The sequence below is a fragment of the Eschrichtius robustus genome, chromosome 19, assembly GCF_028021215.1.
Source record: "Eschrichtius robustus isolate mEscRob2 chromosome 19, mEscRob2.pri, whole genome shotgun sequence".
Lineage (NCBI taxonomy): Eukaryota > Metazoa > Chordata > Mammalia > Artiodactyla > Eschrichtiidae > Eschrichtius > Eschrichtius robustus.
The window spans coordinates 59,094,839-59,110,273 of NC_090842.1; the positions used below are offsets into that span (position 1 = coordinate 59,094,839).

At 41.4% G+C, this 15,435-nt stretch overlaps 1 protein-coding gene across 6 annotated transcripts; it reads left to right on the plus strand.

The window, feature by feature from the left end:
- The first annotated feature begins 3,562 nt into the window (after positions 1-3,562).
- LOC137753094 (zinc finger protein 226-like) lies at positions 3,563-14,689 on the plus strand. Of its 6 annotated transcripts, XM_068528082.1 has the most exons (6): positions 3,563-5,174; positions 5,260-5,310; positions 6,893-6,960; positions 7,402-7,447; positions 9,113-9,239; positions 12,478-14,689. In XM_068528082.1, exons 4-6 carry the CDS (start codon positions 7,433-7,435, stop codon positions 14,664-14,666), a joined length of 2,331 nt encoding a protein of 776 aa, XP_068384183.1. In that variant the 5' UTR covers positions 3,563-5,174; positions 5,260-5,310; positions 6,893-6,960; positions 7,402-7,432; the 3' UTR covers positions 14,667-14,689. The 6 variants fall into 6 exon arrangements, with proteins under 6 accessions (XP_068384183.1, XP_068384181.1, XP_068384179.1 ...); XM_068528080.1 differs by lacking the exon at positions 6,893-6,960; XM_068528078.1 differs by lacking the exon at positions 6,893-6,960 and having other exon boundaries at positions 3,563-4,784.
- Positions 14,690-15,435: the final 746 nt, after the last annotated feature.

Genomic DNA, 15,435 nt, shown 5'->3' on the forward strand with positions numbered 1-15,435 from the left:
AACCAACATTTTAGATCTCTGGCATATGATGTACTGAGAAGGATGCAACGTTGCTTCAGTATTATTACTGACAGAAATAAACCAACTCTTACCACAAGGAAGCATCCAAGTTGAGAGTCTCCTATTTCACAGTTATGACCACAGGGAGCATAACTGACCAAAGGTCCCAGCTGCTGCTCTTAAATCCGTCACCACGTTTGCATAGAGGCCAGTCTTTCCCCTGATTGCTCCTAGTCAACACAGCAGGGATCCTAAGGCAGGCCATTTCTTGGAGACCAGGATTCCTCTGTCCAGTGACCTTTTTTCAAGGACTCCCTGACAGCCTTGAAGGATTTTACTTAGATTACAAGGCAGTCCAGGATGATTTACCAAATCTTTCTTCCAAATCTTCACTCAGGCACAGACTTGCACTATGAACTGATAGTTCTGCCAGCCTTCCAGAGCTCCCTGCCATTTTCTCTCAGATGTTTTCCCTAATAAAATATTTGTTCATTAAAGTATTTCTCAGCACTTTGCCATCTAGTTCTTGGAGGACCAGGACAAACCCCAAACGCTAGAAACATCCCTTTTTGGCTCTTTCTAGTAACCTTCCTTTCCCTATGGTAGCCACTAATTTGTAATGGTGTAGATTCACTTAGCCTATTTTGTACTTTATATAAATGGAGTCATGTAATAGGTACTATTTTGTGTTGGCTTCATTTGCTCAGCATTATATCCATGACATTTATCCATATTGTTGGGAGTGGATAACTTAGATTCATTTTCATTGGTGGATATTATTGCAGTGTGTAAACATATCAAAATCTATTAATCCCATTATTGGTGGGTATTGGGTACTTTCCCATTCTTGGCTATCACAGTTAGTGGTGATGTGAGCAATCTAGAACGTGCCTTGTGCACTTGTTTGAGGGATATTTCTATGGGTGGAACCAAAGGGTTATAGGGTATATGTTCAACTTTGGTAGATACAGTTGACCCTTGAAGAATGCATGGGCATTAGGGATGCATCTGAGTCTTTTATTCCATAGATGTTTTAAAATTTTCTCTCACTTTTGGCCCATTAGTGGTGCGTTTGGATTTACAGTGTTTCTTAACTTTAAAATAGTCCAATTTTTCAATTTTTTCTTTCACAGTTTGTGATTTTTTTGGTCTTGTTTAAGAAATTCTTCCTACTCCAAGGCAAAAAGGCTGTTCTCTTACGTTTCTTTCCTAAAGCATCATTGTTTACTTTTCAAATTTAAGTCTGCAGATCTTCTGGAATTTATATTTTTGTATCCTATGCAGTAATGATTAATATTTTTCCCATATGGATATCCAGCTGACTGAGAACCAATAGTTGACCCTTGGACAACATGGGTTTAAACTACACAAGTGCACTTATACGAGGATTTTTTTTCAATAGTAAATACTGCACTCCTACACAATCCAAGGTTGGTTGAATCCTCAGATGCAGAATTGCTGATTATGGAGAAACCATGTACGTACAGAGGACTGACTATAAGTTATACTTGGATTTTCAACTTAGCAGAGGGTTGGCACCCCTAACGCCCTCGAACCCTAGTTCAAGGATCAACTGTATTAACAAGACTTCTTTTCCCTCTCTGCTGCAGTGTTTTCTTTCTTTTTTCTTTTGGCCGTGCTGCGTGGCTTGCAGGGTCTCAGTTCCCCGACCAGGGATTGAACCAGGGTCACCACGGTGAAAGCGCCGAATCCTAACCACTAGACCACCAGGGAACTCCTTGCAGTGTTTTCTTTTTACACGTTGTTATAATGTCTGTTTCAACATGGATTTTGATGTCTATCATCTTGTCTATCCTTGAGCAAACACCAGACTATCTTATATTGTAGATTTATAGTAAGATTTAATGTGACTAATATCTTTCTTTTCATTCTTCTTTCAGATTGTCCCAGCTCTTCTTTTAGCTCTTTGCTTTTCCACATAATATTTATAAACATCTCATCAATTTCCAAGGGAAAAAATGCTGATATTTTTATTGGGGTTTCATTGAGCCTATAGATCATTTTGGGGATTACTGATATCTTTGTAATATTGAATCTTCAAGCCATGAATATCATTATTTTTAAGAATTTCTCTTGGAGAAAAATAAAAGTGGATCCCATGTAATAAAATGTACATAAATAGACTCCAAAATATTTAAAGGACCTACATGTGAAAGATAAGTCTAGAAAGTTAATTTTTAAAAGGTAGAAATATATTTTTTTCACCTGAGGAGTTTCAGAAGCACAGATATTAAGAAATTATTGTTTTATTATCTTATATCTTATAATTAAAGATTTCTATTCCATGAAGAACACAATAGAAAAATTTTAGAAACACGTGCCCAATTAGGAAAGGATACTTGTAATTGGTAAAACTGAAAAGGTATTAATAATCAGAATATGTAATAGAAATGAGGAAGAAAAGGATAGCATCCACATTAGAAAATGGGGCAAAAGGTTTAAGTAGACATTTATAGATGAAGCTACCAAGCATTTGAAAAAAAGATCAAACTTATTAGAAATCAGAGAAATTTAACTAAAACAAGATACTACTATACATTTAATACACTAGCAAAACAGGGTGATGAGTAGTCCAAATGAAGGTAAGTGGTTGCACAAAAACCTGACGCGCAACTCTTGGTAATCTGGGCTGGTGTAGCCATTCAGGAGGTCAATCTGGCTATATTATTAAAGTATACACATTTGCTATGAAATAATTTCACTCTTGGGTATGTATTCCAAAGAAATTCTCAGATATGTCTATAAACAGAAAGTAAGAAGATGTTTATTGTTATTGGCATGGCAGTTGGAAGAGTATAGGTAAAATGTGGGTGCAGAAAATGGAATTCTGTGAAACAAATTGGATGGGTGAATCTTAAAAATACACTCCTGAATGAAAGAAATAAACATCAGAATGAATTTTATGACACAATATTATTTATATAAATTGAAAATATACACAAGTGCACATTTTGCACAAGAACACACCCAAAAGAAAACACATCAAACAAATTAGAATGGTAGCTGACGGGGTAGAGAAGGGAGTGGAGGGTGCCATAGGGAACAGGAGGTGAATAAAACTTTTAATTATGTTACTGTATTTCATCATACTATATCCAAGATTTCAGTTTACTTGTAGTGGAAAGAAATCCTGTGTGCTATGTTGCCTTAAGTCAAGAATAGTTCTTGGAGGATATTTTCCTGAAAGAATTTAGAACAAATTTTTGGAAAAATCTTTGTTTATACCATGGATGATCTTTTTGGGTTTTTTTTTTTGGTGGTTTTTTTTTTTGTTTGGTTTTTGTTTTGTGTGTGTGTGTGAGATCTACTTTATTTTGTTTCGTATTTCATTAATCTGCTCTTATTTTTTTCCATCTGCCTTCTTCCGTTTTATTATTCATTTATTAACTTCCTGAGATGTTTTCCGAATCAATTTTCAACTTCCTTTCTCCTTTAATATATGCATTTAAGGCTCAACATTTCCCTCTATATATGTGTTAAAATCTCCAGATCCAATTATGAATTTGAATGTTTCTCTTCATGGTTCTGTCAATTTTCGCTTTATAAAGTATGAGCTGAAGTTATTAGTTTCTGATAACTTGAAAGTTTTATGACTGTGAAGTGTCCCTCCGTATGTCAAGTAATGCTTTTTTTCCCCCTTACAGTTCACTTGGTCAAATATCAATGTCACAGATATTTTATAATTACAGAAATAACTTCAGACCTAGGATGTTGATGTCTGTCTCTAGAAAGGATTTTCACTTGCTTCTGCACGGGTTGTAAGATGCTAACAAAACACGTTCACCTTTACACAATTTCAGGGAAAGGTGTTTTGGCGTTTGGCTTCAGTCCCTGCCAAAGAAAGCCCAGTTTCCTTCTCCTCTTTTTCCCATGGTGAAACTCTTTGGGGTTTACCAGGAAGCCTCTGTGGCTGGTAATGCCTTTATGTCGCTTAGCCTCTTGAAGACGTCCAAAGTTCTGAGCTTGTACGCCTTTCAATGAACAGAATCTACACTCTTCTGAGGCCGACACAGTAGAACGTCAAGGCTGTATGAGACCTTCTCAGGGATTCCGGAAAGTGAAAACCAGGGAAGTTGGGCACTTCCGCATCAGGGGAGCGAGGCTCTGTCCGTTTTCCGCGCGAACCTTCGGGGGAAGTGTAGTGTAGGAGGGCGATACTGTAGCCGGTACACGCACGCAGACAGACACACACACACACAATCCCTTGTGGGACATGTAGTCCAGATACTGTAGCCGGTACACGCACGCAGACAGACACACACACACACACACACACACACACACGCACAATCCCTTGTGGGACATGTAGTCCAGAGCTCGTGCCGGCACACACACCCACACACACCTCTTGCATTCTGGGACATGTAGTCCAGAGCTCGTGCCGGTAGACACACCCGCACCCACCCTTGCATTCTGGGACATGTAGTCCAGAGCTCGTAAACTCGTGTAGTCCCATATACTGCAGCTACAGTAATGCCGCTCTGTAAACGTTTCCCCGCGGAATTCTGGGAAATGTGGTCCAGGAGCTCCGGGTTAGTCGCAGGCACTTCCGCCCCAGGAGGACAACGTAGCAGCCATCTTTTGCCTGATTATGGTGTTTCAGGTCCGCTCTTCACGACCCATTCAAGCTTCCACGACATGCGCCTGGGGCCAACATTTCCAGAGCTTTCATTTGGGGAGAAAGAGGAGGAGCGGCTAAAAGCGGAGGTTTGAGGGCCTAGAGTGGTGATGTACGTCCCCCGGGCGGAGCTTCTTTGCGTTTGGTAACGTACCCGGGACGGGGTGGGCTCAGGTCGTGCCTCCTGGGGTTTGAGGGTCTCCCTGGTTTTCTTCACCCCTAACCTGAACCCGCCCCCCCACCTATGAGCTAGCCCTACCACTATATACGGCGTCACACTGGGTGAGTTGCTTAACTCCTCTGTGCTTCCGTTGCTGTTCTGTAAAAGGGGGAAAAAAGAAATGCCTTCTTAATATAGTGTTGTGAGAAAAAACGAGATAGCACAAGTAAAAGGTCTACAACTGCCTGATGCATTGTTGTTATTAATACTACTCTAATTCGGGAGGCACCCATTTCGCAGCGGAATTCTGTGAGCCCAGGAAGCTGAATTGTCCTGGACTCCTGGTCTGTTTTGGAAGGAGAGGACTTCTAGCTGGTACGGGGGCGGGAGGGGGTGCGGTATGAATTATTGGGAATGGAAACACAGCCCTAGTATTTCACAGTCTCCTTTCCTTCCCCAGCCCTGACTTCTCAAAAAGCACTGCACGGAGGAAGAGGCAACAGAGCCCCACGTGAGTAGGACTTGGCATTCTTCTACTTAAGATATTCATATAAATTGTGGAACGTATGGGACATGGGTAACGATTATAACTGAGCCTTGGTCACTAAGTTCCATTCTAAAAGCTTTATGCAAATGAACACATTACCATCAGGCAGTGGCTCTGTGAATTGGTACTGCTGTTTTCTCTACTTTAACGATGAGCAGATGGGGGCAGGGAACACAACCCTGTTGGCCCGTCCTCACCCAGATGGTAGGAGGCAGAGCTGGGGTTGGGACCCAGGGCAGTTTGAGTCCAGCACCTGAGTTTGCTAATCCCTTTGGTATATTCTCCTTGAGCATAGGGTACTGGCTAGAATCATATCATGAAAGTAGGTTGGGACTTAATTGTGGGGACCTTGAGAGCAAGGTTTAGGCTACTGCATGAGTTTTTTTTTTTTTTAATTTATTTATTTATTTTATATTTTTGGCTGTGTTGGGTCTTCGTTTCTGTGCGAGGGCTTTCTCTAGTTGCGGCAAGCGGGGGCCACTCTTCATCGCGGTGCGCGGGCCTCTCACTATCGCGGCCTCTCTTGTTGCGGAGCACAGGCTCCAGACGCGCAGGCTCAGCAGTTGTGGCCCACGGGCCCAGTTGCTCCGTGGCATGTGGGATCTTCCCAGACCAGGGCTCATACCCATGTATTGGCAGGCAGATTCTCAACCACTGCGCCACCAGGGAAGCCCATATTGTATGAGTTTTTAAGATAGTTTTCTCAACTGGGTCATTTATTTTATTTCAAATAATATGTATATCATAGAAGTAGCATAATCATTATGGAAAAATGCAGATATATCCATAAAGAAAATTTTTAATTATCTATAACTTTAGGATGTAAAGATAACAGTTGTTAATGTTTTAGTGCCTTTTTGTCGAGCTGGATTCACCAAAGCCCTACTCAGTCCAATGATTTTATTCCCGCACTAATTATTGTCAACTATCAGGGCCCCTTTCAAAATTCTGACTTGAGTAGAAGACAGCTAGCAAGTGTAGAGTCAAAATGGAGGTCGTTAGAAGTTGTGAAGGTATATCTCTCCCAGGCTTTGGGGAGTGGAATCTTTGCCATCTTTTGTACTAGATCGAACCCGGGCCCCCTGCATTGGGGGTGTGGAGTCTTATCCACTGCACCACCAGGGAAGTCTCCCATTTATTTCTTAAACTTCCCTATATTTATAACGATATAATTACAATTCAGATTCCTGTCTTTTTTAATTTAAATTAGATATGAACTGTCAAACTATTTCTTATTGTTGTCGCAGAATCCTGGCTTTTATTACTTCTCTTTACCTCTGTGCATAATTGTCAAAACGGTACTTCCTGTTTAAAAAGAAACTTAATGTATTTTTATACCTTTTGTAAAAAGTTGTTCACGTCAATTTAAATATTATTGTTGCAGTAACAAAATCCTTAGGAAGACGAGCAGAGATTTCAGAAGTCTAAAGACTCTCACATAACAGGGCAACAACATATGACCTCCACATGTCTGACAGTGTTCTGTTGGTAGAAATCACATCTCTAAGGATAATTTCTAACTAAAATATCATCTGCTTTACCGCAGTTGCTAAGAAATAAGAAACCCTGACGATGGTGTTCTCAGAGCTTTCTACCTTACAACGATCTCACGAGGTGGATACCATTGTTCTCCCCCACTTGCAGATGACAGAACTGAGGCGAAGAGATGTTAATAATTTGCCCAGGATGACACTGCTAGTGAATGGCGTAGCCTGATCGCAGCCCACGCATATTGACTCCAAAACCTACTCTTACTTACATGGTCTCTGTTTACACCATACCCAGAATAAGAATGACCACTGTGGAAGCTGCAGGCACACTGTGAGGGGGCCACTGTGTGTGGATGGGCAGGTCATTCCTCACACAGCCACTGAGAGGGGTCACGGGGGCATCTGGTATCCGTGTGGGGCTCTGCTCATCAAGCATGCTCGGCTGCAGCCACCCTGAGGACTGGGAGCCTTGGTAATTCACAGTGAGCACCACGTGGGTTAGTGACTTTTTTTTTTTAACCAGTTTCCATTGACTTCTTTCTTCTTTCCCTGTCTGTCTTCCTAGGACTCTGCACTTCCCCAGAAGGAGAGAGAAAATGAGTACATTCCAGGTGAGTAGAGCTTGCCTTTCTTGCTGTTAAAAACACCATTTTTGTACTCAGATTGGACACAGGCTTTCCTCTTTTTTTTTCTTTTTTTTTTTTTTGATTGGAGTATAGTTGATTTACAATGTTGTGTTAATTTCAGGTGTACAGCAAAGTGATTCACTTTTACATATATATACATATATTTTCAGATTCTATTCCCTTATAGGTTATTATAAAATATTGAGTATAGTTCCATATGGGTTTTTCTCTTTCAAGGAGAGTGTAAGCATATGAGGACCTGAGTGTGCCATGTGTGCTTTTTTAAAAATTCCTGTTACATTTAATTGGTTTCGGTTTTAATTTTTGTTTTATTTCATCATTTTTTTATTTCACAAATAAAAGAAAAATTAAGGGAAATGAAGAACATCTTCCACTTTACTGCTTACCTGCTTACAAATGAGCTGCTTTTATACTTCTGTAATCTCTTCATCATACGTATTCATAGCTGTGTAGTTGTATTTATAACATAGATACAATTTTAAATTTTTTTTTTCACTTAATACTAGCTAACATTCACTTTTAATTGCTTTATCATGTTCCCACAAACTTATGCACCTATTTTTTAAACTATTCTTTTTTCATAGACATTTAGTTTAAAGACTTTTACTGTTTTAGGAACACTACAGTGACAGTGTTCCTGATTTAACCTTTTTCTCAAAATATCTGTTCTGAAGAATATTGCCCCTTTTTGCCCTTAACATACTAGGTTTAGGTACTCAGAGTTGAAGAGGTATGTTTTATATGTGGTGCCTTGGATGTTTTTTGGTATAATATCCAAATACGGCACAGCACAGCAGGATCAAACTGCTGCTTCACGCAGAAAACATAATGTATTGTTAGAAGTTTTCTCACGACCAGAGTTAGATTCAGTCTTCCCCATGCTTGAGTCAGACCCTTTGTGTATTTTATTTACTGGTTTGTTTCTTTTTCCGTCTTATATATTTTTCTAATCAAGTAATACATAACCTTAGTTTAAAAAGTCTAGTGGTACTTAAAGCACTTGTCACTGCATAGACACCTCAGAACAATTGTATAAAGAGGTGCTTGGTTTCATCTTTGTTTTAAATGTAAAGAATAGGGGTTGTGAAAAAATGAGGAACCAACTCAGACTCACCCAGAAAACCAAGGGTGTGGAGTCAGAGTATTGCATTCGAGCGAAAGACAGAAACGGGGAAAGAGAGAGTTTTCATTCAGAGACCTGGCATGGCCTTTTGGTTAATTTCCACATATAACTCTCCTCCTCAGCTGGTTCCCACCTCAATGAGAAAGCAGGTGCCATCAAATACTGCCGGAACTAAATTGGTAACTGTTTCTGGGGCTCTTGGCAATAATAATTAAAAAGTGAAAGCTTTTTAGTTCAGGATCCAGCGGTTAGAATTCTAGGGAGTTTACTTATGAGTTGTCTGAGAGCCCCAGGTAAATACACAAAGTTTTCTCTTTCATAGCCGCACGTCCGGTGAGGCTGAGGAAAGTCAGTGTGTGGCATTGGCAGGATGGAAGGAGGGGGTGCTGGGAAGTCTGCACACCGCACAGGAGCCAGAGCAACTTCCCATCCTCCTCCTGTCCTCGGGGCTGCCCCTCTTCCACTGGCCACTGGGTATAAGATTGAGTTGGTGTTGTTTGTTGTAGGAGGCGGTGACCTTCAAGGACGTGGCCGTGGCCTTCACCGAGGAGGAGCTGGGGCTGCTGGACTCGGCCCAGAGGAAGCTGTACCAGGATGTGATGGTAGAAAACTTCCGGAACCTGGTCTCAGTGGGTGAGGACAGCCTTTCTCTGCGAGTGTCTTTGTGACCTTGGTGTTTCAAGGCTTTGGGCCCCTTGAGATGGTTCCCTGAGTTTGGGGACCAGACTTTTGCAATTCCTGTGGGACATGAGAGGATGTCTCTGGTCTTTCTAAACAGTGTGTTTCAGGTCCTTTTCATTTGTTTTGTAAAAGAACTGTAAATCAATGGTATCTTGCTGTACCTTGTGTATTCTTTTTCAGATTTCCCTCCCTGCCATTAGTGGATTATAAAGCCAATTTATTGAGCCCTACGTGCGATTTTTTAATGAAATAAAATAGTATAGAAAATATCAGAGTTTCTTAGGAAGAGTACAACACATTGCAGCAAAAACTCTGGCCGATGGCAGAGTGGTGTGAGAGCCAGTGGGAACAGATTTCATGAAAATAGACATTGGTTAGAAATAGGTCATTCAAGCTTCGTTTTAGTAATGTATACTTCTACATGTGTATCTAGGTTGTGAAATAAATGCTGTTTCTTCATTGGGTCGTGATACAAAGTTTGAAAAACACGGCTTTCAATATCTTGAATATGCAGTTGGAACTCAAATTTCTAGTAAACTTTAGCTCTAGCCCGTTCATGTTAACTTGTGACTTTGCATGTTCTCCTTCTTCAAACGAGATACAAAACAGAGAAAGAGCAGAGAGGCTTTGGTTGATGAATTCAGCAACCCAGATAGAAATTTAGGTAAGAACCAAGCGATCCTGAGTTCTTGTGGTTAGCTCTCCATCTGTTTTGCTTCTCACCAGCCCTGTGCTGTCCATCACCTGGTCCCAGTTGGAAATCTCTTTCCCGGATTATTGCATAGTCTTTGTACTGGTCACCTGTTCCCATCCTTCTCCTCCCACAGTTTGTTCTTTAAGTGGCAAAGTGATCTTTTGTAACTTTAAGTCAGGTTATGTTCTTGTTTCAAAATTCTCTTGTGGCTTCTTTTACTTAGAATAAAAACCACTTAAAGTGGCTTCTAGAGTCTTCTGTGGGCTGCTGTTCATTCCCCACCACCTCCCTGAATACATCTCCTCTCCTCCCTCTTACCCTATCTTTTCCAGACCTGCAAAGGATGCTTCTGCCACAGAGCCTTTTCCTTGTTCTTCTCTCTGCCTGGAATACTCTTTCACCTGTAATCTTTTAGCCCTCTTTACTTCGTTCAGTCATTCACCTTTAAGATGATGAGAGGGCTGTCCTCTGACCACCCCATGGAAAATACAGTCTTCTTTCTTACTCTCTCTGCCCTGCCTTGTTTTGTCTCTAAGCATTTCACTCATGTACATTTTTGTTCACCTGTTTCTCACCTCTCTTTCTTCCACTGGAGGGTAATCCAGGAGTGGAGGAGGAATTTGGTCTGTTATGTTTATTGCTCACTAGCCTCAGTCCTTAGCATAGTCTTGGTACATGACAGGGACTCTTAAATATTTCTTGAATAAACGAATGAGTTAATGGATAGAGAAATTAGCCTTCCATGAAAATAGCTAGTAGGCAGTGAACAAATCCAAGTGAATAAGGGATATTGCCAAATGTTTTTTTGTCTTCAAATGAATTCCTAGCCTAATTCTAATTTCTCAGGTGCCCATAATGTGTATGTGTGTGTTTGCCTTTCTGTACAAGTTGGCCCTCATCAACTTGCACAAAAAACATGTATAGAACCTGTAATTATAACCAAACTGAGTAAAACGCTTTCCCTGTGACTTCCCTTGAGCACTTAGTAGCAGAGCATATTCATATGTCTACTTCTTAGGTAGCTCTCCTATAGAAGGAAAAAAAATTCTATTTCCTTATCCCTTATACCAGGGGAGAACAGTCTCAGAAAACAGCCAGCTGGTGAGTTAGCCTTTCCCTTAAAAGATTTGCCCCGCTGCGTCCCATTTGCTTCCTCCAAAGCCCACCTCACTAATGAGAAATCGATCTTTGTTAGCTCTACAAACATTTTGTGTGTGTGTGGGGGGGGATTCGTACGTATCCTGTAGAAGGTATTTTAGATAATGTCACCTTGAGTGCTTTGATGATTCTTTAATAGTTTCTAGTCTGTTTCTTCTCAGTACTTATCACAAGCTATGGAATTTATTCCCAGCTCACTCATAAACCTCATTCTTCACTTTGGAACTCATTCTTGTTAAAGACCAATGTATCTGTGTCCAAAAATTTTCCAGGCTGTTTTTAAAGAGACAGCATTCTTCCCTAGCCTCTAAATTTTGACTCCTACTTGGCAGGGGGAGCGGGGGGACGTATTAGGCAGCACAGATGCCTCAGAAGGATCCAGTGCATAGGTTTTCATGCTTTTTTTTACCCCCACTGATTCTTAGAACCTTTTTTTAAATTTATTAATTTATTTTTGGCTGCATTGGGTCTTCGTTGTTGCACACGGCCTTTTCTCTAGTTGTGGCGAGTGGGAGCAGCTCTTCGTTGCAGTGTGCAGGCTTCTCATTGCGGTGGCTTCTCTTGTTTCGGAGCACGGGCTCTAGGCGCGCGGGCTTCAGTAGTTGTGGCACGTGGGCTCAGTAGTTGTGGCTCACGGGTTTAGTTGCTCCGCGGCATGTGGGATCTTTCCGGACCAGGGCTCGAACCCGTGTCCCCTGCACTGGTAGGCAGATTATTAACCACTGCACCACCAGGGAAGTCCCGATTCTTAGCACCTTTGATATTCTCCTCAGCACTAACCCCCTTGGTGTACTGCTGCCTCTGGTGCAGCCTTTCAACTTTTCAGCAAAACTGTACTTTCCAGTCCTTTTCCTATATCTGATACCTGACTTGTGAAAGCTCTTTTGCTTCTCTGACTTGGTTCAAACTTAACCTGGGATTCAGAATTGTAGAGAATCCTGGAAATCAAACTGGGGTTCACCTGTACATGCATTTCTTGAGCCCTGACTAACTGCCAGGCACTGTTAAAGCTATGAGCACAGCAAAATGCTTCTCTTTATTGATACTGTATTGTGGTAGGAATGACATGTAATTTTTGAAAGATGATTTAAATAGTATGTCAGATGGTAGTCATTTTGTTTTAAATGGGTTTCTTTAATGCTAAGTATTTGGGAGTTTAATGGACCATCTCTTGGTTTCTGTCAGTATATAAACCAGAGAACTTCATTTGTGGTGCGAAAGATAAGCTGAACCATCCTGAGGTTCATTAAAGTCTCATACTGTGTCTTAAGTGTAAAATCTTGAATCTTTGAACAAAGCTTTCACGTGTCCACATCTCTGAATTCTCTGTCCTTATAGAAGAAAACAATCAAAGTGAGTTGAGGGCCGTTCAAGACAGAGGATCATGTGAAGACCTTTCCTGCCGGCAAATCTGGCAACAAATTGCAAGTGACTTAACCAGATGCCAAGACTCCGTGATAAATAGTTGTCAGTTCCACAAACAAGGTGATTCCCCCTGCCAGGGTGGGGCAGGACTCTCTATTCAAATTTCTGAAGATGAGAACCATATATTAAATGATAAAGCGGGTGATCCCAGTAGTACTGGAAATCCAAGGTGTGCAACTTTGAGAGCCCAGGATCCCTGGAGGAAAACTTCATTGACTGAGTTGCAGAATTATCAGAATAGACACCAGCAAATTTCCATGAAAAATAAACTGTGTCAGTGTAAAGAGGATGTTGACACCATCAGTTGGATTTCACATCACCTTGATGCTCATGGAGTACACAAGGGTCAAAAATCTTACAGCTACAGTGATTATAGAAAAGATAGCATGAGGGTTTCAACACTGGATCAGAAAACTATGATTCACACAGGACAAAAACCTTACCAGTGTAATGAATATAAAAAAACCTTCACCAATCTCTCCACCTTTGATCTTCACCAGCAATTACACTCAAAAGAGAAGTCTCATATGTGCAGTGAGTGTGGAAAAGGCTTCCGTTACAGCTCGGTTCTTCATATTCATCAGAGAGTTCACGTGGGAGGAAAACGCAGTGAGTGTGATGAGTGTGGCAAGGAGTTCAGTCAGAGCTCACAGCTGCAGACTCCTCAGACAGTCCACACTGTAGAGAAACCGTTCAAATGTGGGGAATGTGGGAAAGGCTTCAGTCGTAGGTCAGCACTTACTGTTCATTGTAAAGTCCACACGGGAGAGAAACCTTATAATTGTGAGGAGTGCGGGAGGGCCTTCAGTCAGGCCTCTCACCTTCAGGACCATCAGAGAGTCCACACTGGGGAGAAACCATTCAAATGTGACATGTGTGATAAGAGCTTCAGTCGGAATTCACACCTTCAGTCCCATCAGAGAGTCCATACGGGAGAGAAGCCATACAAATGTGAGGAGTGTGGGAAGGGCTTCATTTGTAGCTCAAATCTATACATTCATCAGAGGGTCCACACAGGAGAAAAACCCTACAAATGTGAGGAATGTGGGAAAGGCTTTAGTCGGCCTTCAAGTCTTCAGGCCCATCAGGGAGTCCACACTGGAGAGAAATCATACATATGTAATGTGTGTGGTAAAGGCTTTACTCTGAGTTCAAACCTTCAGGCACATCAAAGAGTCCATACAGGAGAGAAACCATACAAATGTGATGAGTGTGGGAAGAGCTTCAGGAGGAACTCCCATTATCAAGTTCATCTGGTTGTCCACACAGGGGAGAAGCCCTATAAGTGTGAGGTATGTGGGAAGGGCTTCAGTCAGAGTTCATATCTTCAAATCCATCAGAAGGCCCACAGCATAGAGAAACCTTACAAGTGTGAGGAGTGTGGGCAAGGCTTCAATCAGAGTTCACGACTTCAGATTCACCAGCTGATCCATACCGGTGAGAAACCATACAAATGTGAAGAGTGTGGGAAGGGATTCAGTCGAAGAGCAGATCTTAAAATTCACTGCAGAATCCACACCGGAGAGAAACCGTATAATTGTGAGGAGTGTGGGAAAGTCTTCAGGCAGGCCTCAAATCTTCTGGCCCATCAGAGAGTCCACAGCGGAGAAAAACCATTCAAATGTGAAGAGTGTGGGAAGAGCTTTGGTCGGAGTTCACACCTTCAAGCCCATCAAAAAGTCCACACTGGAGAAAAGCCATACAAATGTGAGGAGTGTGGGAAGGGCTTCAAGTGGAGCCTGAACCTCGACATGCATCAGAGGGTCCACACAGGAGAGAAACCATATAAGTGTGGGGAGTGTGGGAAGCACTTCAGTCAGGCCTCAAGTCTTCAGCTTCATCAGAGTGTCCACACTGGAGAGAAGCCGTACAGATGTGACAGATGCAGTAAGGTCTTCAGTCGGTCTTCACAGTTACAGTCTCATCAGAGAGTGCACACAGGGGAGAAGCCTTACAAGTGTGAGACCTGTGGTAAGAGCTTCAGTTGGCGCTCCAATCTAACAATTCATCACAGAATCCATGCTACTGATAAATCCTATAAAAGTGATAGGAATGGTAAGACCATCAGAGAGCCCACACAGGAAAAAAGTTCCATAAAATGATTAAAAAACAAAACAAAACAAAACTCAGGTGTCATGTGAATTCTTCCAATCATCAAGTTCAAAAGAAAAAAAAATCACTTGTTTCATTAAAGTCAGTGTTTCAGCTATAGCTCAGCATGTCCCAGTAGTCAGGAGGCCACACAGCAGAGAACCCTGGTAAATGGTGTAGTAAGGACTTCAGTTTGAACTTTGACCTCTATTAAATATTACTCAGGGGAGAAGCCTTAGTATGAGTTTTAGCAGGCCTTGTACGAAAGTATGATGGACATGCCAAAATTTATGCCCATTACAATGTAAGCTCCACAAATGCAGAGACCTTTGTTCTGAATCTACAGTCTGAACATTGCCAACTACTTTGTAGGTGCTCGATATTTGTTAAATTAATGAATGAGGAGAAACTTTTTGAAAATTATGTTGCAATCCCCTCCAAAATTTCATAAAAATTTGTATTCAGAGCAGTTAACCTAAGTGTGGCCTTAAAAGTAATTCAGGGAGACAAAGAGTTGAAGTGTTAGAAAACCACTCAGTACTGCAATTTGTAATATTAATGTGGCATCGTCCTGTTATGATTAGCTCCTCTTGTCCCCCCAGCCTCGCTTCAAGTTGGATCTTATCTTGGACTTCGTCTAATATTCTGTCAATTTTATACAGTACAAATTCAGTTATCTTTTGTGACAGTATAGACTTACTGAAAATGGATTGTTCATCTTGCAATACAGAAAACATACTGTTGACCCTCTTTTCAAGAATGTCAAGGCAGAGGTTTAAG

Bases quoted from the DNA above. Each gene is read 5' to 3' on its own strand.
- LOC137753094 (XM_068528078.1), top strand. From the start codon at position 4,750: ATGTACGTCCCCCGGGCGGAGCTTCTTTGCGTTTG. The intron at 4,785-5,259 runs GTAACGTACCCG...TTCCTTCCCCAG, and splicing joins GCGGAGCTTCTTTGCGTTTG to CCCTGACTTCTCAAAAAGCA. The intron at 7,448-9,112 runs GTGAGTAGAGCT...TGTTTGTTGTAG, and splicing joins AGAAAATGAGTACATTCCAG to GAGGCGGTGACCTTCAAGGA.